General features: G+C 37.7%; 1 protein-coding gene across 3 annotated transcripts in view; it reads left to right on the plus strand.

Moving 5' to 3' along the window:
• The window catches only part of MIGA1 (mitoguardin 1), a 77,552-nt gene that overhangs the window by 42,701 nt on the left and 9,049 nt on the right, over positions 1–25,802 (plus strand). For 2 of the 3 annotated variants that reach the window (XM_024565416.3, XM_024565417.3), the window contains exons 8-13: positions 2,925–3,025; positions 18,588–18,706; positions 18,962–19,034; positions 19,725–19,811; positions 23,332–23,430; positions 25,613–25,747. In XM_024565416.3, coding sequence (XP_024421184.1) covers positions 2,925–3,025; positions 18,588–18,706; positions 18,962–19,034; positions 19,725–19,811; positions 23,332–23,430; positions 25,613–25,747 — 614 coding nt within the window. The remainder of the gene's footprint in view (positions 1–2,924; positions 3,026–18,587; positions 18,707–18,961; positions 19,035–19,724; positions 19,812–23,331; positions 23,431–25,612; positions 25,748–25,802) is intronic. The other variant, XM_071220943.1, reaches the window with a different exon arrangement.

Genomic DNA, 25,802 nt, shown 5'->3' on the forward strand with positions numbered 1-25,802 from the left:
ATAATTCTAGCAGGTGAGTGATGATATCTCATTGTGACTTTAGCATTTTTTTCTGCTAAGAAAAATTTGATAAGAAAATATTCCTGCAAATATTAAGATGAAGGCTTTGGTTTCCAATTTTCCATGCTGTCCTTGCCTTTCAATACCACAATCAAGAGTTGATGATATTTTTTAGAAAGAATATTTAATTTTTTTTCAATTTATTTTTCAATTACAGTTTACATTCAATATTATTTTGTATTAGGTTCAAAAAGTATTTAAAATATTTTTTTCTTTTTTTCCTCTTTCTTTTTTTCTTCTTTCCTTTATTCCCCTCCACCCTGTATTCCCCCACCAGCAGTCCCCCCCCTTAGTTCATGTCCATGGGTTGTACATACAAGTTCTTTGGCTTCTCCATTTCCCATACTCTTCTTAACCTCCCCCTGTCTCTTTTGTACTTACCATTATTCCCTGTACCTTCCCCCCCCACACACACCGTTCTCCCCTACCCCCTCCCTGCTGATAACCCTCCATGTAGTCTCTATTTCTGTGAATCTGTTCCTGTTCTAGTTGTTTGCTTAGTTTGTTTTGTTTTTGTTTTTTTAGGTTCGGTTGTCAAAAGTTGTGAGTTTGTTGTCATTTTATTGTTCTTATTTCTGATCTTCTTTTTCTTAGATAAGTCCTTTTAATATTTCATATGATAAGGGTTTGGTGATAAAAAGTATTTTAAATTTTAATTGGATGCATTAAAGCAGTAAGTTTGAGATATTGCCCAATATTTTTTCTTTATACTTTTTATTGGCTTATTTGAAAAACAGATGTATTATTTCTCTTCATAATTATTAAGCTGCCACTCCAGGAAGCCTAAGTTACTGAAATGAGAAGTATGATCTGTGGTTTACAAAGTTGAATTCAGTGAATAAATCTTTCCAGTTCTTCTGAGCCATTTTTTTGTCAGATTTTTTTTTTTTAATAAAGTATAATCATGGTAACTGATCTGGATGACGTTGAGCGGCCGGTTTCTGTTGAGTGAAGTAAAACAGACTTTTAACAGCTCGTGGGTAATGTCTGAAAGGTAAAGTGGCATGAGATAAATGTCTGTGCTCCATTCTGAAAATAGCAAAAGGCATATGGAACCGAGGTTTAACTTAATTGGCTAGTAATTTCATCCTGCTTTAAAAGTACTTTGGCAAAATGAAAATTGTACTGTGATTTCTTTTTGTACAGTTGATACTAACAATGGAAAGTTATTAGAAGTTAAAGATTTGAAAGTTGTAAATGCCAATTCAGTTTTATAAATAATTAATTCTCAGTTTTCTGCATGCATTTTAAAACATCATATATGCACCGAAAGGAGAATAATTGAAGTTTTTCTGGATAATTGAGTTTCCAGAAATACCAATTTTATAGATATTTATAAATGTAAAATAATTGTGTTGTGTTGTTCCCAAATTTGATGAAAAATTAAAATTTCTAAAAGAACATGTATTTTTGAAGATAGAATAATTCAACCTCAGATTCCATTATTCATTAAGTAGTTACAAGGATTTTAAGCTGACAAGTTAGATATTTTAAAAGGATTACTGTAAACTTCAGTTGAAAACAATTGTAACTTAAACTTAGAAGATAAATGGTTAAAATGTTAACTATGGTTTCATCAAATATAAAGTAGTAAAAAAATATGCCATGTGTGTGGTTATTTTTGATACTTAATAGGAATCAACCTTGTACCAGTTATGGCTTATTTGCTTTTCTGCTTGGCTAGAGTTTAGAATACAAATTGGTTTCAAAACTTTTGACTTTAAAGTGAATTAATTGTTTGGATTTTTAAAAACCTTACTCTTCCAGTATAGAATCACAAAATGTCTGTTTTTTTCTGGTACTTGGAACTTTAAAAGGGCCTAGGAAATTTCTGGTAAAGGTAATGAATTTTATTTTAGGAAAAACGATGCAATAGAAATATGAATGAATGAAAGCCAAAGAGAGTTCTGGTTTCTTTTTAAAGAAGATAAAGTATCTGACAAAGGAAGCACATTGAGAATCAAAATAAGAAAAATCTGAATATATTTTGTTGTTTTCTTTTTCATACTTGTGATAAATTTTGAAGCACGTCAATTGTTTGCTACAATGTGGTCATTTGGTAAGCAAGTACAGTATTTGCAAGGTCAATGTTAACAGATTCTTGATGATGGTATGTGAAGATATTGGCACCCAATATGCAGAATGTTGTGTATTGCTAATAGGTAGCCTGTTGAGATAGATTAACTATTTGAAAATATATTAAACTTTTCCAGACCTTTAAAATCATTGGAGCAGTTATATTTGACCCTCAGATAGGAAGAGTAAGTGTGAAAGACCTAGATCTCTTCACTTTTGGACTTTTCAATGTTTTGAAACAGCCTTAAAGACCAGAAGAACTGAGATACCTTCTTGAGTTGTTATAATTGATCAGTTTATCACAACTGAGAGACTGGATAACATTTTATGTTAATAATTCATTTAATTTGACTGAACCTACCAGTTTGTTCAGTATGAGCAAGGCCACTTGTAACGAAATTGCTCTGTTTCGTACTGTCTTTGGCAATATGCTCATTTTACCATGTATAGTAGATTATCTAATTCCAGTTATTATATACCAATATATGTTATTATATACTCAAAAATGGTCTTAATCCAAAATTAAATTTAATCCCCTTTTAAAGCAGAAATGTCTACTTTATAGCACTTTCTTTTCTGGCAGTGTTTCACAATCCTTTAAACAAAGAATAATACACTTTGAGAATCTTCTCAGATTATGTCCTATTGGTTTGTATTGTTTTTCTTTTAGGCTGCAGGAGTCTATATAAAGACTGGAGTAAAAAGAAAAAGAAAAACCAGCTATAGAGTATGAAATTTGGCAGTGACAAGGAATATCAGTTTCTAAACTTTTCATATTTGTTTTTAAGATAAAGATACGGATCTCACTATGAAGGGGAATGTGGATGACTTTGGCCTGCGAGACACCTTGAGCGTTGGGTCCACTGATTCTTTTGCTTCAGCAGCAGAGGTAGGACATGTATGTTCCTAATGAGGATTCCTCATTCTTTTTCAGCTGGAGAGTACAGTTTTGCCATTGTGCTGTGATTTAGTTCAGCAGCCATTTATTTAGCATGGGGAATATACCAGGACACAAAGATGAATATACATGAATGTAAGTTCTCACAGGAACTCATAGTCTCTGGAGAGAGGTGGCCGTGAGAGCACATACTGTACATGGTCACTTTATACACTGTAGATTATGGGTGAGTCGTGTCATTACCTTAATGGCGAGCAGTCGACCTTATATCAAAAGTCTTAAAAATTGTTCAGGTTTTTTAGCTCAGAAATCTTACTTCTAGATGTTTTTTTCCAAGGAAGTGATCAGATTCAAAGATTTATATATAAAAATATTCACTTTGGCATTTTAATAATAATGAAAAACTAGAAACAGTCTAATGCCACATTATGGTGCATCCATAATTTGAAATATTGTAATGCCATAAACATGTTTGTAATCATTTTTAATAACACGGAAACGTGTTAAGTGAAAAGAGTAGTAAAACTGTATATAGAGAGTATGATTGTGATTTTGTAATAGGAAAAGAAAGAAAATGTGTGATACATAGTTATGTAGGCAGAGAAAAAAGGCTAGATATAAATACAGTAATGTACAAAAACAGTAGATATAAATACAGTAATACTGAATTATAAATCTATGGGTAATGTGTTTTCTCCTGAGAATTAAGTATGAAAAGAGAATGCTTACAAAGTGGTCATCTTTTTATGTTTTTTCCTACTTAAACAGTTGTAAAAATCACAAATGGCCACTTTTACTTTAGAATAATTTCCTTTTTGGGGTAGATTTAGGATTTTGTGTGTGTGTGTGTGTGTGTGTAATTTTTTTATTTTATTTTTATTGTTGTTCAATTATACTTGTCCCTACTTTCCTCCCGTACTCTCCCCCGCCTTTCCCACCCCACCTCCCACACTCAATTTTCCCCTGCCCCATTATCTTTGTTCATGGGTACTTTATACATTAGTACTGTTTTTAAATATATAAATAGTATCACACATGTGTAATTGATGTATGTATTCATGCTGTAGTGTGGAAAGCTCTAGGTGTTCTAATACCCTAGACCTAAGCCTTGATTCTTTCTTTTTAAACACTTTAGTGACCATAATCTTTCATCCTGTCAAGATTTTTCTTATATGTATATTTTAGCTGTTGCTTACAGTATCATCTCCTGAATTGTTTGTATATTTTCTTAGATTTTTATACTTGTATGTTTTCAACAGACAGAACACATCATGTTGTTTCATGGGAAAGCTATTTCCTCTTCCTTTTACTGTTTGATGTAGACATTCTTTTCTTTTTTGTGTATGTTCTTTTCTAGCCTTATTAAGATATAATTGGCATATAACATTGTGTGAGTTTAAGGTTACAGTGTGATGATTTGATACACATATGTTGTGAAATAATTACCATAATGAGATGGGTTAACACTTCCATTACCTCACATAACTACCTTTTTTGTTGTTGTCAGAACAATTAAGATCTACTCTCTAGTAACTTTTAAGTATATAATACAATATTATTAACTATACTTGCCATACTATACATTGAGATCCCCAGAACTTACTTATTTTCTCACCAGAGGTTTACACCCTTTGACCAGCATCTCATTTCCCCCTCCCCTTAGCCCTTTGCAACCACCATTCTACTCTGTCTCTGTGGGTTTGGACTTTTTAGATTTCACATGTAAGGGATGCTGTATATTATTTGTCTTTCCTGTCTGGTTTATTTCACTTAGCATACAGCGGTCTTCGCGTTGCGTCCATATTGTCCCAAATGGCAGGATTTTCTTCTTTCTAATTGGTGAATAATATTTCATTGTATATATATTATAAGTGTATCTATAAGTACATATGTATACATACACATATACACACACACACATACACCACATCTTCTTTATCGATTCCCTGTTGATGGACACTCAAGTTGTTTCCACACCGTGGGTACGGTGAAAAATGCTGCAGTGAACGTGGGTGTGCAGCTATCCCAAGACGGTGATTTTATTTCCTTTGGGTAGACACCCAGGAGTGGGATTGCTGGATCATGTGGTAAATCTATTTTTAATTTTTTGAGGAACCTCCATGTTGTTTTCATAGTAGCCGTACTAATTTTTTTAATAAATTTTTTAATTTATTAAAATTTAGCTGTACTTCTACCAAGAGTGTACAAGTGTTCCCTTTTGTTCACATCTTCACCAACACCTGTTATGTCTTTTTTCATAATAGGCATCACAGCAGGTCTGAGGTAGTACCTCATTGTGGTTTTGATTTACATTTCCCTATTAATGATGCTGAGCAACTTTTCATGTACCAGTTTGCCATTTGTGTCTTCTCTGGAAAAATGTATTCGGGTCCTCTATCCATTTTTCAGTTGGATTGTTTGGGTTTTTTGTTGTTTTGCTATTCAGTTGCATGGATTCCTTACGTGTTAGCCCCTTTTCAGATAGATGGTTTGTGAATATTTTCCCTCATTCTGTAAGTTGCCTTCTCGTTTTGTGGTTTCTTTTGCTATGCAGAAGCATTTTAGTTTGATGTAATCTCACTTGTTTATTTTTGCTTTTGTTGCTTGTGCTTTTGTGATTGTATCCAAAAGATCATTATCAAGGAGCTTTTCTTGCCAATGTCGAGGAGCTTTTTTCTTATGTTTTCTTTTAGGAGTTTTATAGTTTCATGTCTTATGTTTAGTTTTTAATCCATTTTGAGTTAATATTTGTTGAATGGTGTAAGATAGGGATCCAAATTCATTCTTTTGCATGTGGTTCTCCAAATTTCCCACCACATTAAAGAAGCTATTCTTTCCCCACTGAGTATTCTTGGCTCCCTTGTCATATATTGATTTACTTGCCCTCGTTGGGTGAGTTGGTTGGAACATCGTCCTGTACACCAAAGGGTTGTGGGTTCGATTCCAAGTCAGGGCACATATGTTTGTTGTGGGTTCAGTCCCCAGTTGGGGTGCTACGGGAGGCAACTGATTGATGTTTCTCTCTGTCTCTCTTCCTCTCCCTCTAAAATCAATAAACATACCCTTGGGTGAGGATTTAAAAAATTTATTTTAAAAAATATTGATTGACTTTATTACAAGGGTTTACTTCTGGGTTCTCAGTTATGTTCTATTTGTCTAGGTGTCTATTTTTATGCCAGTAGACTACTGTGTGATTACTACAGCTACAGCTTGAAATCAGGAAGTGTGCCGCCTCAAGTTTGCTTCTGTCTCTAGATTGCTTTGCCTTTTGGGGGTCTTTTGAAGCTCCACATAAATTTTGGGATTGTTTTTTCTGTTTCTGTGAAAAACACCATTGGATTTTTTTTTCCTTAAGATTTTATTTATTTATTTCTAGACAAAGGGGAAGGGAGGGAGAAAGAGAGGGAGAGAAACATCAATGTGTGGTTACCTCTTGTGTGCCTCACACTGGGGACCTGGCCCGCAACCCAGGCATGTGCCCTGACTGGGAATCAAACCAGCAACCCTTTGGTTCTCAGGCTATCACTCAATCCACTGAGCCACACCAGCCAGGGCGCCATAGGGATTACAATGAATTTATAAATGACTTTAAGTAATATGGACATTTCGACAATATTAATTATTCTAATCCATGAGCATGGGCTATCCTTCCATTTATGTGTCTTTTTTCTGTTTTTTTTCCATCATATTATACAGTTTTCTGTGTACAGATTTTTCACCTCCTTAGTTAAATTTATTCCTAAGTATTTTACTCTTTTTTCATGCTATTATAAATGAGATTGTTCTCTTAATTTCTCTTTCTGATTGTTGTTAGTGTATAGAGATTTAAGTGATTCTTGTATATTGATTTGGTATCCTGTAACTTTACTGAATTTACTTATTAGTTCTAACTGGTTTTGTTTTTTTTGTTGGTGGAATCTGAAGGATTTTCTATATATAAGATCATATCATGTACAAACAGAGAGTTTTACCTCTTTCTCTTTAATTTGAGTGCCCTTTTTTATTTTTTGTTTTTTCCTTACCTAATTCCTTTGGCTCAAACTTTCATTACTCTCTTGAATAGCAGTGGTGAAAGTGGGCACCCTTTGTCTTGTTCCTGTTCTTAGAGGAAAAGCTTTCAACCTTTCACCATTGACTAGCTGTGGGCTGGTCATCTATGGCTTTTACTGTGTTGGGGTCCATTCCTTCTATACCCAATTCATTGGGAGTTTTTTTAATCATAAAAGGATGTTGTATTTTGTCAAATGCTTTTTATCTTTCTGTTCTGTAGATGCTTATGACCTAGATGGTTTATAGCAAGAATAATTGCTAGACATGTTGCATTTTTTCACTGTGAAGAACAATGTATCTAAATGCTCTGAAGTTCCTTTGTAATGTACAACTTAAAAAATATTTTGCCAAGTGTTCATTGCACTCACTTTGAATTTGTTATAAGTCACAATTTTGATAAATTTTTAAAGAATCATTATGGAAAACAAAGTGCATGAATACCGCAAGAAGGACTCAATATCTGAGAAACATCCTGGGAATGCTTCTAAGGTATAAATATATGATCTCAGAATGTGAATGTTCCAAGATAAATTCTTTTCTAAGAAATGTTTGTTAAATTATTTTTAATTGCACTTACTATATGCCAAGCCCTTAAATTAGGGAAAACTATTTTAATGAAGAAAGTTATTAAGAAAATAAGATGAGAACTACATGGGAACCTAAAGTTTGTGATTATTTGAAAGCTTTATTCAGAATTACCAGAAAGATTCCTTGCCTCCTTAGATTAGAAGAAGTCCTGGCGTAGGCTTTTCTCTAAGCTCGGGCAGTCATTTGTGAAAGTGATTAACAGGATTTTCCTACATAAGGTTTGCCAAACATTGGTTTGGAACCACAGCCTTTTTTCTTGGAAAAGTCTGTTTTTTAAATAATAGCTTTATTGAGATATAATTCACATACTATAAAATTCACTCTTGAATGTGTACAGTTCAGCGGTACTTTTTGCATATTCACGGAATTGTACAACTAATATCACTTTCTAAATCCAGAATATTTTTGTAACTGTTAAAAAGAAAAAGAGCCCTGGCTGGTGTAGCTCAGTGGATTGAGCACAGGCCTGTGAACCAAAGGGTTACCCGTGCGATTCCCAGTCAGGGCACATGCCTGGTTGTGGGCCAGATCCCCAATAGGGGGTGTACGAGGGACAACCAAACATTGATGTTTCTCTCCCTCTCTTTTCCCCTCCCTTCTCCTCTCTCTAAAAATAAAATAAATAAGATTTTTAAAAAAAGAAAAAAAAAGAAAAAGAAACTCTAACTATTAGTCATTACTTCCTTTTCTCACCCACCCCGCCATCCCTTGGCAACTACTAATCTCCCTTCTGTCTCTATGAATTTGCCTGTTCAGGACAGTTCATATAAATAGAATTATACAATTTGTGATTTTTTTTGTGCTTGACATTCTTTTGCTTACCATGTTTGCAAATTCTGAAAAGTCTTAACGTTAGGATACCACTGCATTAAGCACTCTCCTAACTCTCCCCTGTTAAAGAGATTGCCATTTAATATTGCAGACAGTAATTTTTAGCCTTATATTTCATTTTTCTTAGAATTGTCCCTCTTTAGGGTATGTGTGTGTTTAATATATAAATTGTAGGGTGCTCTTTAAAGCAAAAATTTTGTTTCCTATAATTCAGATACATCTATTCATACTCAAGCTTGGAAAGTTTTTGCTACACCCACCTCTAACTTGCTAGCACATATTTTTAGCAATCCAAAATAATACACTAACAGTAATATACAGAGAGACAAGGATAAACATTTAGAATAATCATAATCTGAAAAGGGAGGGCTATATCGGCCATTTAAAATTTCTTTCCCTTGAATTATCTTACTTCCTCTGGATCAATTTTGTCTGTTTGTCTTGGGCTTTCATTCTTGTGCTACAGGTTTTTTTCTCAAATTTGAAAGTGTGATTAGTGACTGGACTTATTTTCTTTCTTTCCCTTTTTAAAAAGATTTTATTTATTTACTTATTTATGTTAGAGAGAGGGGAGAGAAGGGAGAAAGAGGAAGACAAACATATATGCAAGAGAGAAACATGGACCAATTGCTTCTCATATGCACCCCATCCAGGGACCGAACCCACAACCCAGGCGTGTGCCCTGATGGAGAATCAAACTGGTGACCCTTCATTCTGTGGGTCGACACCCAACCAACTGAGCTATACCAGTCAGGGCTGGAATGATTTTCTTCGGTAGATTGTGTGAGTTTGCAGTGTTTTGTTTGTTTCTCCCATGTAAAGATGAACAGGAAAGCAAACTGAGCCCATTTACTTCTCTGCGGTATGTTGACTGGCAGGCTTTTCTTTAGGATTAATGTTCTGGAAATAGCCTAGTAGGCAGGGTGTACCTGGATACAGAATGAAGAGGGCCTTATTGTAGGAGGCTCATCACTCACCCTAGCTGACTTATTCTCTCTAGGCAGTTTAAGTACTTTTTAAAAAGAAGTATTCTCTGGTTGAATTTTAAAAAATATTTTACAAGCTGCCTTCCTGTTCAGGAATGGAGGGAAAGGGACAGGAAGTAGAATGAGACGTGGGACTGCTATAGGTGTTTGGACACAGACTTTCATTTAACCTCCAACTTTCAGTCCCTCTTTTTCAGTCCTGCTCTCATACCTGCCAACTCCAGGCCTGGTGCTTTTAAGCTTCTGCTTAGCAAATGTCTCACTCTTGACAAATATGTCTCTTGAATTTATTGTAGATTGTGGCTTCCTCATCTTTTTCATCTGTCCACATTCCACACATTTCTATTTACTTTCTAGTGTTGGGAAATTTGTGTATCTTTTTTGTTGCTGTTAGTGTGGTTTGTACTATTATATTAGTTACCTATTGTATAATAAATTACCCAAAATTTAGTGTTTTAATAATAGCCCTAGCTGGTGTGGCTCAGTGGATTGAGTACTGGCCTGCGAACCAAAGGGGTTACTGGTTCGGTTCCCAGTCAGGGCACATGCCTGGGTAGTGGGCCACGTCCCCAGCTGAGGGTACACGAGAGGCAACCACACATTGATGTTTCTCCTCCTCTCTTCCTCCCTCCCTTTCCCTCTCTTAAAAATAATAAAATCTTAAAAAATAATAATAATAAAATTCAGGTGTGGGTTTGGGGCTGGTGCTGAGGCTGAGGTTCCTGCCCCTGGCCTCATAGTTGTGTCCTTGAGAGCAAGACTTCGCACCCCAGTTTGGAGATTGTCAGGCAGAGGGTACATGCCTTTGTGTTGATATAAATCCTGAGGGAGGGAGGTAAAGGGGGGGAAATGGGACAACTGTAATAGCATAAACAATAAAGCATTAAAAAATTTATAAATCTTGAGGGATCCACACTTGGAGTTTGAGGCTCAAGCACTACAGGAGTTGCCTTTGCAAACTGTAAGGTTTGTGGGCTGTTTTTCTGGAGGTCTTAGGCCTTACAGTTAGTTCTCTGACAACTGAGTCCTAGGGGCTAATCCAGGGAGCCTGTTGCTTTGGTGTTTAATTCTGAAGCCACATATATTAAATAAGAAGTGACTCCTAGACTGAGCATGCCTACCATAAGCAGCCCACCATCTTTCAAAGTAAGAAGAGGGTCCCAGCAACTAGCGAGATGAAGCTCCCGCAGTACTATAAGATTATTGGTCTGATCTTCAAGATCCCCAAGGAGGCCTTTGAGGGCATCTACACTGAAAAGAATTGCCCCTTTCCTAGTTATGTCTCCATTTGAGGGTTGGTCCTGCCTGCTGTGTTAACCAAGATGAAGCTGCAGAGTACCACTGTCATCCATAGAGACTATCTCCACTACAACTAAAAGTACAAACACTTAGAGAAATGCTATAAAATCATGTCCATGTGTCAGTCCCCCTATTCAGGGATGTCCAGATGGTTGGTATCGTGGTTGGTGAGTGCTGTCCCTGAGAAAGACGTTTGCTTTGCTGTGCTCAAGGTCACCACAGCCACCAGGACCAAAACCAGTTCCAGAAGTTCTGAGACCTGCCCACTTCCTCAAACAAACTAAATTCTTTTCCCATTAAAAAACAACAGCAATGAGTTTTTGAAATGTACCTTGTTGGGGCAACAATGACTTAGAAATAAAGGACATTTCAAAAGTTTCAACTAGCAAAAAAAAAAAGAGAAAAACGAAGGAAGGAAAGGAGGAAGGAAGGGAAGAAGGAGGGGAGGGAGGGAGGAAGGAAGGAGAAAGGAAGAGAGAAAGAGAGAGACGAAGGAAGAAGAAAGAAAGAAAGAAAAAAGAAAAGATAAGACAGGGAAGGAAAGAGGAGGGAAGGGGAGGGAAGGGGAGGGAAGAGGAGGGGAGGGCCCTTTTTCATGGTAAATTGCCCATTTTCATAGGCTAGGATTGAACTGTTACTGACCTCTGCTGCTTAAGTCACATCTCAGCTCTCATAAAATGTTAATCTTTTTCTGAAACCTTTAAAAAAAGTTTTTAAAAATATTGTCAAAAAATCCTTCCTATAAACTATATTTTAAAATGAGAGTTTAAGTCACTTTTTTAGTGATTTGCTTTTTGCTGTGGAAAACTTGATTCATGATTTAAATTGTCTCTGTGTTATTGTCTCTTAAGCAGAGTCGATGGTGTTAGCTGGCATCCCATCTTCAAAATGATGTATTTTCCACAGCTACAGCCTATTTTAAGAGACATATTTAAATGATCACCACAGCCAAACCAACGAATAAGCAAGATAGACCAATTAATCAAGACTTAACTCTGGAATCTCTCATTGCTGGGATTATTCATTTCTTATTAGTATAAATTATTTTATGTAGAGACTTTAATTGGTGCTTCAGTTTCCTCCTTAGGATTTTTTCCTACTGGTAGAGGTACATAGACCCTATTTGTTTTGACAGTGGTACAAACTTTAAACTATTTAATATTTTAAAAATTTCCATTACGTTATTTTTTAAACCTTTTTTAAATAAAACTGAAATACTTTTCATTCATACATTTTCCTTAAACTGTGAGGGGAAATACTACTTAAAGCAGAAAATATGATAGCAGGTATTTTTATTTCTGTTTACCTTTTTTTTTTGCTACTGATCAAATAGACATATTTATACTACCTTAAATATTGCTGATGCTTAAACTTCTTCCCCCTTGGCTTTCTGGATAAGGCTGATGGGAGAATTTAGTTTGATATTTAAGAGTATAAATTCTGGAATAACTGCCTGGGATTAACTTCTACTATTTAGTTGTGGGACTTGAGGCAAGTGTCAGCTAATCTAAATCCCTGTTTCTTTACCTGTAAAATGCAGGTAATAGTAATAACTTTATGAGTTGTTGGATAGAGTAAATGAGGTATTTAAATTAAAGCATTTAGCACAGTAATGGGCACATGTGAAGTGCCAGAACTAGAGCATGGAAAAACACTTCCAGAATAGTAGAGTAAAAACTTAAAAATCTCCATAAAAGCACAAAAACACTAGGAAAATTTGTCAAAGTAAAATGTTTTAGCTCTGGCTGGGTTGGTCATTTGGTTACAGAGTTTTCCCAATACATCAAGGTTGCAGGTTTCATCCCTGGTAGGGCACATACAGGAATCAATCAATGAATGCATAAATAAGTGGAACAACAAATTGATCTCTGTCTGCCTGTCTCTCAAACAAAAAAATTTAGAACCCTTGATCATTTGTTGTAAGAATTCAAAGAGCATTTATTCAAGAGAAATGGCTGAATCTCCTTAAGAATAGTGAACTTTATAGATGTTTAACTTACTCTATTTCTATCCCCTTCTCCACAATAGTCTTAAAACCAACATCTACCAACTATGGTAACTGAAAACCAGAGGGCTAGCAGCCACTGGAAGAAACTTAGTGGCTTTGGAGCATCTCAAAAGCCCCATCCCTAGAGAATTGTCACTATTTGACCTGCAAAGCTCCATTCTCTGGGCTTGTCTTTCTTTGACCTGACTTAGAGCTTGCTGTGTACAAAGCATTCTATCCCTAGTGCCTTTGTTGAAAACAGTCAGTGGTAATGGTTTAACATTGCAGCTGCCTGAGGTGGTGATACCAGCTGGGGCTAACGAGGTTGACCAAGAAACTTAATAGGAAAAATGGGGCAATGAGATGTTTATAGGGGTCTTTGAAAAGCACCAACATATTCCTGGAAATCTAGAAAGCCACAAACACGGCAGGGCTATGCATGTGTCCAGGAAAAAATGTGTAATTCCCTACCCTTTCAACTTTGGCTGACCTTGATAGTTTTATTTTGGTTTTTTTTTTAAGAATTTGTTTTCAATTACAGTTGATGTACAATATTATATTAGTTGTAGGTGTACAACATAGTGATTAGACATTTAAATAACTTACAAACTGATCACCTCAATAAATCTAGTACCCATCTGACACCATACATAGTTATTACATTAACTATATTCCCTATGCTGTACTTTACATCCCTATGACTATTCTCTACCAACCAATTTGTACTTCTAAAACCCTTCGCCCTTTTCACCCATCTCCCTAACCCCCACCCCTATCTGGCAACCATCAAAATGTTCTCTGTATCTATGGGTCTGTTTCTGGTCTGCTTGTTCATTTATTTTGGTTTTTAGACTCAATTGTTGACAGATATGCATTTATTGACATTTTATTGTTCATATTTTTTATCTTTTTTTTTCTTCTTCTTAAAGAAGACCCTTTAACATTTTATGTAATACTGGTTTGGTGGTGATGAACTCCTTTAGCCATTTCTTATCTGGAAAGCTCTGTCTTTCAATTCTAAATGAATGCTTTCCTAGTTAGAATAATCTTGGTTGTAGGTCCTTGTATTTCATCACTTTGAATATTTCTTGCCACTCCCTTCTGGCTGCAAAGTTTCTGTTGAGAAATCAGCTGACAGTCTTATGGGAACTCCTTTGTAGGTAGAAGAGATTCTCTCTTTGTCTTTATCCTTTTGCATTTTACTTATGATGTGTCTTGGTGTGAACCCCTTTGGGTTCATCTAGTTTGGGGTTGTGTTTCTTGGACTAGTACGTCTATTTCCTTTACCAGGTTAGGAAAGTTTTTCATCATTATTTTTTCAAATAGGTTTTTTAAAAATATATATATTTTATTGATTATGCTATTACAGTCCCATTTCCTCCTTTTATTTCCCTCTGCCCTGCACTCACCCTCCTACCCGCAATCCCCCCTGCTTTAGTTCATGTCCATGGGCCACACTTATAAGTTCTTTGACTTCTCCATTTCCCATACTATTCTTAACCTCCCTCTGTCCATTTTGTACTTACCATTTATGCTTTTTATTCCCTGTACCTTTTCCCCCATTCTCCTCCATCCCCCTCCCTGCTGATAGCCCTCCATGAGATCTCCATTTCTGTGATTCTGTTCCTATTCTAGTTATTTGCTTAGTTTGTTTTTGTTTTTGTTTTTAGGTTCATTTGTTGATAGTTGTGAGTTTGTTGTCATTTTACTGTTCATATTTTTGATCTTCTTTTTCTTAGACAAGTCCCTTTAATATTCCATATAATAAGGGCTTGGTGTTGATGAACTCCTTTAACTTGACCTTATCTGGGAAGCACTTTATCTGCTCTCCCATTCTAAATGATAGCTTTGCTGGATAGAGTAATCTTGTATGTAGGTCCTTGCCTTTTGTGACTTTGAATATTTTCCAGCCCCTTCTTGCCTACAAGGTTTCTTTTCAGAAATCAGCTGATAGTCTTACGGGAATTCTTTTGTAGGTAACTGTCTCCTTTTCTCTTGCTGCTTTTAAGATTCTCTCCTTATCTTTAGTCTTGGGTAATGTAATTGTGATGTGCCTTGGTGTGTGCTTCCTTGGGTCCAACTTCTTTGGGACTCTCTGAGCTTCCTGGATGTCTATTTCCTTTGTCAGGTTGGGGAAGTTCTCCTTTATTATTTTTTAAAATAAGTTTTCAATTTCTTGCTCTTCCTCTTCTCCTTCTGGTACCCCTATGATGCGGATGTTGGAATGTTTAAAGCTGCCCCAGAGGTTCCTAAGCCTCTCCTCATTTTTTTTGAATTCTTGTTTCTTCATTCTGTTCTGGTTGAATGTTTATTTCTTCCTTCTGGTCCAAATTGTTGATTTGAGTCTGGGTTTCCTTCCCTTCCTGTTGGTTCCCTGAATACTTTTCTTTATTTCACCTTGTATAGTCTTCACTTCTTCCCCTATTTTGTGGCCATACTCAACCATTTCTGTGAGCATTCTGGTTACCAGTATTTTGAACTGTGCATCTGATAGGTTGGCTATCTCTTCATTGCTTAGTTTTATTTTTTTTCTGGAGCTTTGATCTGTTCTTTCATTTGGGCCATATTTTTTTGTCTCAGCGCAGCTATTATATAGTAAGGAGTGGAGCCTTAGGTATTTGCCAGGGCCTGGCAACCCACATCCCTGCGTTGTGGAGCTGTATGTGGAGGAGGGGTCAGAGAGGGAGTAATGCCATGTGCTTGGCTCTTGGCCAGCTTTCAGTCACTGCCCCCACTACCCACAAGCAAATTGGGCCCTTCTGGTGCCAATTCCTGGGTGGTGGGCTTGTGTACATTCTAAGAGCCTGTGGGTCTCTCCAATCAATTCTCCTGTGAGGCTGGGAGTTTCTCCTGCTGCCACAATTCCCACATATTTTTACAGCCAGAGGTTTTGAGGCTTTATTTCCCCACACTGGAACTCTGGGTTGCTCAGTCTGTCTCTGTCCCCAATTGTTCCTCCCAGTTATCTGAACACATATGAGAGACCGCCCAGTCTGCCAGCTGCTGCCTCACCTGCTGGTCCTCCAGCTACTGGCTTGCCTCAAGTCCTCTCTGCCACAGCTGCCCATCTCCACCCCTCCCACTGGTCTGATTGAATATTTCTTCTTTAACTCCTTGGTTGTCAGACTTCCATAGAGTTTGATTTTCTTGCAGTTCTGGTTTTTTTTTTTTTTTAATTTGTTGTTGTTCTTCTTTTAGTTGTGCGCGGAGGCAGTGTGTATCTACCTACGCCTCCATCTTGGCGGAAGTTTTTTCAAATAGGTTTACAATTTCTTGCTCTCTCTCTTCTCCTTTTAGTACTCTCACAATGTACATGTTGGTGCACTTGAAGTTGTCCCAGGGGCTCCTTACACTACCCTCATTTTCTTGGATTCTTTTTTCTTTTTGCTGTTCTGATTGAGTATTTTCTCCTTCCTTATATTCCAAATCACTGATGATTCTTAGCTTCATCTACACAACTGTTTATTTACTATAAATTATTTTACATTTCAGTTAATGTATCCTTCATTTTCGGATGGTCCTTTTTTATGCTGTTGAAGCTCTCACTAAGTACTGACCACCCTATAACCAGTGTTTTGAACTCTGAATCTAGTAGATTGCTTGTTTCCATTTTGTTTTATTTTTTTCCTGGAGTTCTTTTCATTCATCTGGGCCTGTTTTTCTTTGCATTCTCATTTGGCCACCTCCCTGTGTTCGTTACTTAACTTAAGTAGAGCTGCTATGTCTCCCAGTCTTGGTAGAGTGGCCTATTGTAGTAGGTGCCCTGTAGGCTCCAGTGGCACAGCTTCCTGATCACCCAGGCTGGGCACTTCAGGCGTGCCCCCTGTGTGGACTGTGTAACCCTCCTGTTGTAGTTGAGCCTTGATTGCTTTTGGCACATCAGTGGGAGGGATTTACCCCCAGGCCAATCAGCTGTAATGATTGACTGCAACCACTGACCACTGACTGACCTCTGAACACTGTGGAGGATCAGCTGTGCGGGGGCCCACCCCATAGAGCAAGACTTACTTCAGCAGGGCTCTGGTGCCCTCTGAGTCTGCCCCTTGAGTGTGTTCCTTGTGGAAGTGATCAGGTGGTGATGCTTCAACATGGTCTGAAGACATCCACTAGGTGTGCTGGGCTTGGGGACTCCTGGGAGGTGCAGGCCAAGTTCAGCCATGTTCTGTGTTCTGCCTGGGGCCACCTGGCATGGGCTACAAAGCAATGCAGATGTCTGCTACTTGTTCTGGGCTTAGAGGTGTCCAGGTGAGGTGAAGCTGTGAACCAAGGCCAGCTGATGATACAGCCAGGCCCCGGGCCACTTAGCAAGAGGTACAGGGCACACTGAGGCCAGCTGCTGCTTGAGAGATTTTTTGAAAACCTGAAGCATGAGTCAAGACAGGCTATTTGTTTGGAACAACCATTGGAAACAACTTGAATGAGCCCACAAGTTGAGTGGGACAGGGTCTCAGGGAATCACCAGAACAGGGCAAAGAGTGTGAGTCAGATAAATGGAGTCTCAGATATGAAGCCTGACTGCTGGCTCTGTGGGAGGAGGGCTCATCAAAGGAGTGATGGCCTCTACCTGCAGCTCTGTCTGGGAGAAAGCTGTGCTCTCCATCTGTTGTCATGATGCCGGACAATTCACTTTCTCCCTGTCTGTCTCTTATGCCTTCCAAACAGCTGCCCCAGCTGGACCTGAGAAGGAGTGAGTCTGCATAACTCTGAGCTTGTGCCCCTTAAAAGGAACTGTTTGGGACTTTAGAAACCCTCCGTCTCCCTCTGCCTCAATCCCTGCTGGTTTTTATAGCCAGAATTTATAGGGACTCACTTCCTGTCCCTTAACTCCTGGGCTGGAGGGCCTGGTATGTGGCAATTTAAAATTTATGGCCTTGGCTTGTGGCTCAGTTGGTTGAAATATCATTCCATGAACCAAATGGTTGCTTGGTTCGATCCCCTGTCAGGGCACATGCCTAGGTTGAAGGTTCGATCCCCAGTTGGGGTGCATATGGAAGGCAACCAATCAATGTTTCTTTCTCACATCAATGTTTCTTTCTCTCTCCCTCTCTCTCTCTCTCTCTCTTTCTCTCTCTCTCTCTCTCTTCCTTTCTTATCCTTTTTCCTCTCCCTCTCCCTCCCTCTCTCTCTCTAAAATCAGTGGAAACATGTCCTTGGGTGAAGATTAAAAAATTAAATAAAACTTATGAATTGTTTGTATCTGGAATTTCCCATTTAATATCTTTGAACCACAGTTCACTGCAGGTAACAAAGTGCAGGTATCCGCGGAAAGTGAAACCGTGGATAAGGAGAGACTACTGTACTAAAAACACTGCGTTGTGCACATAAAAGGGTGACTTTTATGGTATGTTAATTACAATTTTATTATAATACATATAATAAAAATTCATTCGAATTAGCCAAATTGAGATAATTTCAGTGTTTTTGTATAAAGTTTTACTTCATTTACAATTGTGAGTTAAAATACTCTTCAGCATTCTGGATGGATGATAAAATCTCTTTTTTTAATGCTTCATCTTCAATTTTTTTTGTTGGTGAACTATGAGATTAAACTGCTTTTCTGTGCACCCTGTGTTTTTAAATAGTTGGATTTAAAATGAATTAAGCTTGTTATAAAGTTTTACTCTTTTTTCCAACTAAATTTTGAAATAACATGAATTCAGCTCTTATTAGTTATAAAATCTTATTGTATGATTTTTGTGGTTTAATCAAATTCAGTGTATTTTGATGCTAGTGAGATCCTATTTTGTATCTTCTATAGTTTTCTTTCTTATATCTTTATAGTCTGTTCTATCTAACCCGCTGTAATGTTTAGCTTGCAGAACACAGAGACGTACGGCATACTTACAGTCTGGAGTCTCTTTGCCACTGCCCTTTCTACGAAGAAGCCATGCATTTAGTTGAGGAAGGAAAAATTTACTCAAGAGTGCTTAGGTACCATTTCAGTTTTGCTTATGTTTATGAAGAATGTTCAGGTGCTGTTGCCATGTTTGTATACTACTTATTGAAGGTGTTCATGAGAATAGGGGAAAGTATGTTTTTAGTCTCAAAAAAGATTTTTAATATGTTTTTGTCAGTATTGAAAAGACATGTGTTTTTATTAATGTCCTGAGGTTAAGCCTTGTTTGAGTCTAAATGAGCTTGCTCTTGAATGCAGTGTAACAGTTTTCTCCCCTGTTTATTACATAGAACTGAAATGCTGGAGTGCCTAGGAGACAGTGATTTTCTTGCCAAACTTCACTGTATTCGACAGGCTTTTCAGGTATTTTTTTTTTTAACAGTTAAGTGACTTTACCCAGCCACTCATCCCCACCCTCACGCTGTAGAGTCCAGCTGCGCATAAACAGGACAGCTCTTTGCTCTTTGTTATTCTTACTCCCAATGGCAAAAATACAGTTTACCAAGTTTATTTTTTTCTGCCTGCCATTTCCCTTCATTGGCTTCACTTGTCATTGTCCTCCCCCATGGCTTCCAGGTCCACCAAACTTTGTCAAAACAAGATATTTTGATGCTGGAAATGTGTACAAATAACTGCTTAAAATAAAAATTTTCCTTTTTTATTACCAATTAGTATGTCTTCTAGATTTTTTTATTTGCATCAATTGTAAAATCATTGATTTCCTAAAATGCAATAAGATCATTAGGAAACAAAATTATCTTTATTTTCTTATGTTTTGGGCTGTATACTATTTAATTTGGTCTTTTGAATATTGAGCAGAATTTAAATTCAGATATATCTCCCTTTAATCTTTTTTGATTATAGGTTTCAAGAGCACATTTCGTTTTGGTAAATTAGAACTGTCTTTGTGGTCTGCCTGCTGAAACAGTGCCACATACAATGCGTTGCCTGCATTACGGTTATTTGTGCATAGATGTGCTATAAAGTTAAATGTCCGTTCAAATTAACTTCAGGTCTCTTTTTTCTTTGCTTGGGGATGGATATTTTTTTCAGGTCATTCTTTCAGAAAGAGCCAACAGGATATTCCTTGCTGAGAGTGGAAGGAAAATTTTATCAGCATTAATTGTGAAAGCACGAAAGGTAACTTGTTTTGTTGGCAAGTTTTTTTATTGTTGTTTCCATTAAACTGAAGAATTTTTAATAGAAGAAACGGTTTTTGTAGATAGCTGCAAAAGTTCACATATTGAAAATCAATAATCTAAAGAGCATTGATTTCAGCTTGGGCTGAATTACTAATATGTATAAAACCCACTCTGTTTTTTGTGTTTTTTTCTTTTTTGGTTTCATGTCTAATTTTTATTCTGAAATGTAAAGCTCTTCTGAATTAAAGTACAGTTGACATACAATGTTATATTAGTTTCAGGTGCATTTCACATTTATGCACCTTACAAAGTGATCGCCACAAAAAGTCCACTATCCACCTGTCACGATACGAAGTTATTGTGATATTAACAGTCCTTACGTTGTCCTGTACATCCCCAGGACTATTTACATTGTCCCTCCTAATCCCCTTAGCCTTTTTGTCCATACCCCCACCGCCCAATCCTCTGGCAATTATTAGTTTTTCTCTATCTATGGGTCAGTTTGTTCTGTTTGTTCATTTTAGTTTTTTAGATTCCACCCCTAAGTGAAATGATACAGTATTTGTCTTTCTCTGACTTAATTTCACTTAACATAATACCATCTGGGTCCATCCGTGTTGTTGCAGATGGCAGGATCCGTTTCTTTTATGGCTGAGTGACACCCCAGTGCGTTGTGTGCGCACACACACACCTCTATCCATTCATCCAGTGAGGAACGCCCGAAGCCCACTCTGTTTTGATCCAGTTGTTTCTCATAAATTATTCCCAATTTGCCATAAAGTTTGTGAATGTCATGGTGAGCATCATCATTACATTTGCCAACAGTCAACGCTGTTATGATTTCTAACACCTCTTCTCTTACCTTCCTTAATTCAGTTCAGTGACAAAGTTCCAGGAAATAGTATAGATCTCAGAAACCTGGAAATACAAATTGAGCTGCCTCTTACTCTTACTCATCTTCATGGGACTGAATGAGGCAGAGCAATGAAAAGAACTTCATTAAGACCATGAGGAGCCACTTTTCTGTATGCAAGATGTGCTTGGGTGATGAGGAAAACCAAAATAGAACAGGCATTCCTTGAGTCATTTCAATACCTGGTTTTCAGGCCCAATCTATTTTAACCTCAATCCCATTATTTATATAATAGAATTATATTTATGGTGCCCTATTTCAGAGGGTTGTAATGATGATTAAGTAAATAATAAATGGTAAAGCAAATTTTTACCAAGTACAAAATAAATGAAAGGTAATATTAACTACTTGCCATTCCCAATGTTAATTTTATGTTGCTTTCCCGGCCTTCCCATGGCAGATAAACCCAGTGATTGGAACTAGAGTTCCTCCTGAAGGAATAGAACTGTATCAAAAGCATCAGATTATGTCTTCTGCGGCCAGGTGTTCATCGTAAGGACTGACCTAAATAAGCATATATATCTGGGTAGTAGGCACTTCATTTATGACATTTTGCAAATGTTCTTAGTCTTGGCTTCTTCAAAATGTTGGAATAACAAACTCTTAAAATGAGTGAATATGGCATAACTTGAAAATGTATTTTAATTCGGTAACCTAATAGAATGAAGATCTAACAAATTTGCTTGAAGAGTAGCTCATTTAAGGTTTAATGAGGTTAAGCCTGTAGGTTTAAGCCTTGTTATAAAGTTGAGTTTAACTACAGCAACAAGAAAAATTGAGTACCTAGGAATAAACTTAACCAAGCAGGTAAAATGTCTACACTCCAAATGTCTACTACTACGGACACTGAAGAAAGAAATTAAGACACAAATAAATGGAAGCATATACTATGTTCATGGACTGGAAGGATTAACATTAAAATGTCTGTAGCACCCAAAGCAACCTATAGATTCAGTGCAATCCCTATTAAAATACCAATGGCATATTTTACAGACCTAGAACAAATATTTCAAAAATATATTTGGACCCCAAAACTACCCAAATAGCCTCAGCAGTCTTGAGAAAGAAGAACGAAGTAGGAGGGATCACAATACCTGATATCAGACTATAGTACAAGGCCGCTGTAATCAATACAGTCTGGTACTGTCATAAGAACAGACATATAGATCAATGGAACAGAATAGAGAATCCAGAAATAAACCCATATCTCTATGGTAAGTTAATATTTGACAAAGGGGACACAAGCATAGAATGGAGTAAAAATAGCCTCTTCAATAAATGATGTTGGGAAAACTGGACTGGTACATGTAAAAAAATGAATCTAGACCACCCACTTATACCATACACCAGAATAAACTCAAATGAATAAAAGACTTAATTATAAGTTGTGACACCGTAAAAGTCCTAGAGGAAAACATAGGCAGTAAAATTTCAGATGTCCCGTGTAGCAATATTTTTGCCAATATGTCTCCTAGGGCAAGGGAAATAAAGGAAAGAATAAACAAATGGGACCACATCAAATTAGAAAGCTTCTGCACGGCCAAAGAAACCATCATCAAAATGAAAAGGCAGCCAACTGTATGGGAGAAAATATTTGCCAATGACACTTTGGACAAGGGTTTGATCTCCAAAATAGATAAAGAACTCATATGACTCGACACCAAGAGGTTAAACAATCCAATTTAAAAATGGGCAAAGAATCTTGAATAGACACTTCTCCAAGGATGTACAGATTGCCCATATACACATGAAAGGATGCTCAGCATCACTAGCCATCAGAGAGATGCAAATTAAAACCACAATGAGATACCACCTCACACCTGTCAGAATGATCATCATTAATAAATCAACAAACAAGTGCTGGTGAGGATGTGAAGAAAAGTGAACTCTAGTGCACTGTTGGTGGGATTGCAGACTGGTGCAGCCATGGTGGAAAACAGTATAGAATTTCCTCAAAAAACTAAAAATGGAACTGCCTTTTGACCCAGTGATTCTACTGCTGGGAATATACCCTAAGCATTCTAAAATACCAATTCAAAAGCACTTAAGCACCCCTATGTTTATAGCAGTGCTATTTATAATAGCCAAGTGCTGGAAACAGATTAAATGCCCATCAGTAAGTGAGTAGATCAAAAAACTATGGTACATTTACACAATAGAATACTATGCAGCAAAAGGAAGAAGGAACTCCTACCCTTCATGACAGCATGGATGGAACCGAAGAATATTATGCCAAATGAAATAAGCCAGTCAGTAAAAGACAAATACCATATTATCTCACTTATAAGAGGAACCTAATGAAAAAATAAACTATCAAGCAAAATAGAATCAGAGGCATGGAAATGAGCAGACTGGCAGCGACCACAGGAGAGGGGTGAGCAGGTTAAGGGTGGAAAGAAGGGGAAGGGTCTAGTTAAAGAACAAGTATAAATGACCCATGGACATGGACCACAGGATGGGGATTGACTGTGGGAGTGGGGGGTGGGTTGGGTGGAGCAGGGGAGAGCAACAGGGTAAAATTGGGACAGCTGTAATAGAACAACAATAAAATATTTAATTTTTATAAGAAGTTGAGTTTAGGATCAAAGTGTCTTTTCTTCTGCAGAATCCAAAGAAGTTTGAAGATGTTTTTGATGAAATGATCTATTTTTTAGAGCAGACTGACCACTGGGATAGTACTGAAATGGAACTTGCTGCTAGAGGAGTAAGTTCAAATATTTTTATAGTATTTATTCCCCTTAGTTATTTACACATAATATTTACATGATTTGAGGCCACCGTTTCTTTACAGTAAATCCAGATGTGTGGTGGTGGTTATGACAGAGTGATAAATAATAGCAACCACAGGCTTTGTACATTGGGGCAACAGTTAAAATTGTTTATTAAAAAGCCTTTACCTTCCCCCTCGCCCTTCTGAAAGTCAAGAGCAGGCCCGAGCAGGGCAGAAATGGCAGCCTGTGCATACATGGTTTCAGGTGGGCAGCTCACGGGGCCCAGGGCACTGACTACATGCACAGGATTAAACAAACAAACCTATGGAGAACAATTGGAGCCAGGCTTCTTACTGTTGGAGAATGGAGGTATAAAAAGCTAGGGTTGGATTTGGAGGTGTCAGTATAAATTCAGAGTTTATGATAGATACAGAAATAAATATAAAGTCTTGTATATACATACACATACATGTACTTCCCAGCTCTGTTCACGGAGAGGGTCTGGGAGCAGCAGCACCTCAAAGAAATTACTTCTCGAGAGCACACACATTGTGGCTTCTAAGTACCAGTACACACTAAAAGGAACTAGGAGTCCTTGGAAAAATGGCTGATTTCAGCCCTGGGATGGGGAAAGTACATGGGGAGCCTGGAATATTTTGTTGCCATGGAAGCTTAAAGACTGAGTTTGCAAGGGGCTACAAGGCTCTCCAGGCAGGGAAAACAGTAGGTACAGAGACAGAGGCATAATTTTTCCCTTCCCAGTATACCCCGCTTGGTGAAGGAATCGGCTCCCATTGAGTTGTACAGGCCAGAAACCTGGGGCTTTTCCTTTATACCTCCCTGGCCGTCACCTACTTTATTGTATTCTTCTCTTAAGTTTTGTCATTTTAACTTCTAAATATCTTTCCATTTCTTCAACTTTTCTCTACTTCTGCCAGCCCCGCTGTTGTCTGAGTAACTGCCGTCTTTCCATGGACTACCTCAGCGCCTTTGCATTCCCTGATTCTCTGCCTACTCCTCCCCTGCCTGCATTCACTCTTCTTCCTCTGTGTTCCACTCTCCACGTTGCTGCCTAAATCATCTTTAAAAATACAAATGTTAACCCTGGCTGGTGTGGCTAAGTTGATTGAGTGCCAGCCGGTGAACTAAGGGATCGCTGGTTTGATTCCCAGTCAGGGCACATGCCTGGGTTGCAGGCCAGGTCCCCAGTGGGGGGCAAGCGAGAGGTAACCGCACATTGATGTTTCTCTCCCTCTCTCCCTCCCTTCCCCTCTTATCTAAAAATAAATAAATAAATAATGTTTTTGAAAAAATAAAATAAAAATACAAACCTGATCATCCATCTCCTGTCTACCACTACACTCCTAAAATACTGTGAAGATAAAATGCAGAATCATTAACATGGGCCATAAACTCTGCAGGAGCTGTGCCTTCCCCCTAGCCTCGCCTCTGCATTCTCTGCTATCAGGAGCTACGGCACACTTGTTGCAACTTTCTTTGATGCATCACCACTGTGTTCCTTCTTACCTTAAAGTCCTTGACACGGTATTTCCAGTACCTGGATGCCTCACTCCCTGAACAAAGTCTAGATGTCACTAGACTGTGACATGCAGTCTAGTTTAGAAGCCCACCACAGGCTCTCAGATTACCATGTACTTTTTCCTTTACTGTGCTTATCACGGTCTGTAATTGTGTGTTTGTGGGATTATTTATTGCTATCTGTTTCCCCCACTAAACTCGAAGCATCTAGTTTGCTTACTGTGGAAGTCTAAGCACCTGGTACAGCAAATAGTACAAGAAAGTATTCATGAATGAACAGAAGAGCAAGAGGTTCATGATGTGGTGGGGAAGACAGACAGGTGTACCAGTAACTCAGCGACAGGGCAGAATGAGCTTTGTGGATACCGTAACAAAAGCACGAACAAAGGGCTCCTGGAACGGAGTGAAGGGAGAGCTTAATTTCACCTGATGGGACTGAGGAAGGAACAGCTCTCAAGGGAATTGTAATTCTGGGGTTGTTTTCACATTTGTCTCTCCTCTTCCTCTTCTTTTTGTCAGAGATATAATCTGATTAAACTAAAAACACCCAGCTGTTACAAAGTATGAAGGCCTGGCTCAGATTTATTTTGGCTCTATGTAATAACAACTTCTGTTTTAACTCATAATTTAATGCAGGTGAATAATCTAAACTTTTATGATGTTGTTCTGGATTTTATATTAATGGACTCCTTTGAAGATTTAGAAAACCCACCCACATCCATACAGAATGTAGTAAATAATCGCTGGCTAAACTCCTCCTTCAAAGAAACTGTAAGTGGTGGTTTATCTTTCTCAACCATGTAAATGTAATGGAAAGTGGTCAGAA

This window comes from Desmodus rotundus, chromosome 3 (genome assembly GCF_022682495.2).
Source record: "Desmodus rotundus isolate HL8 chromosome 3, HLdesRot8A.1, whole genome shotgun sequence".
Classification (NCBI taxonomy): Eukaryota; Metazoa; Chordata; class Mammalia; order Chiroptera; family Phyllostomidae; genus Desmodus; species Desmodus rotundus.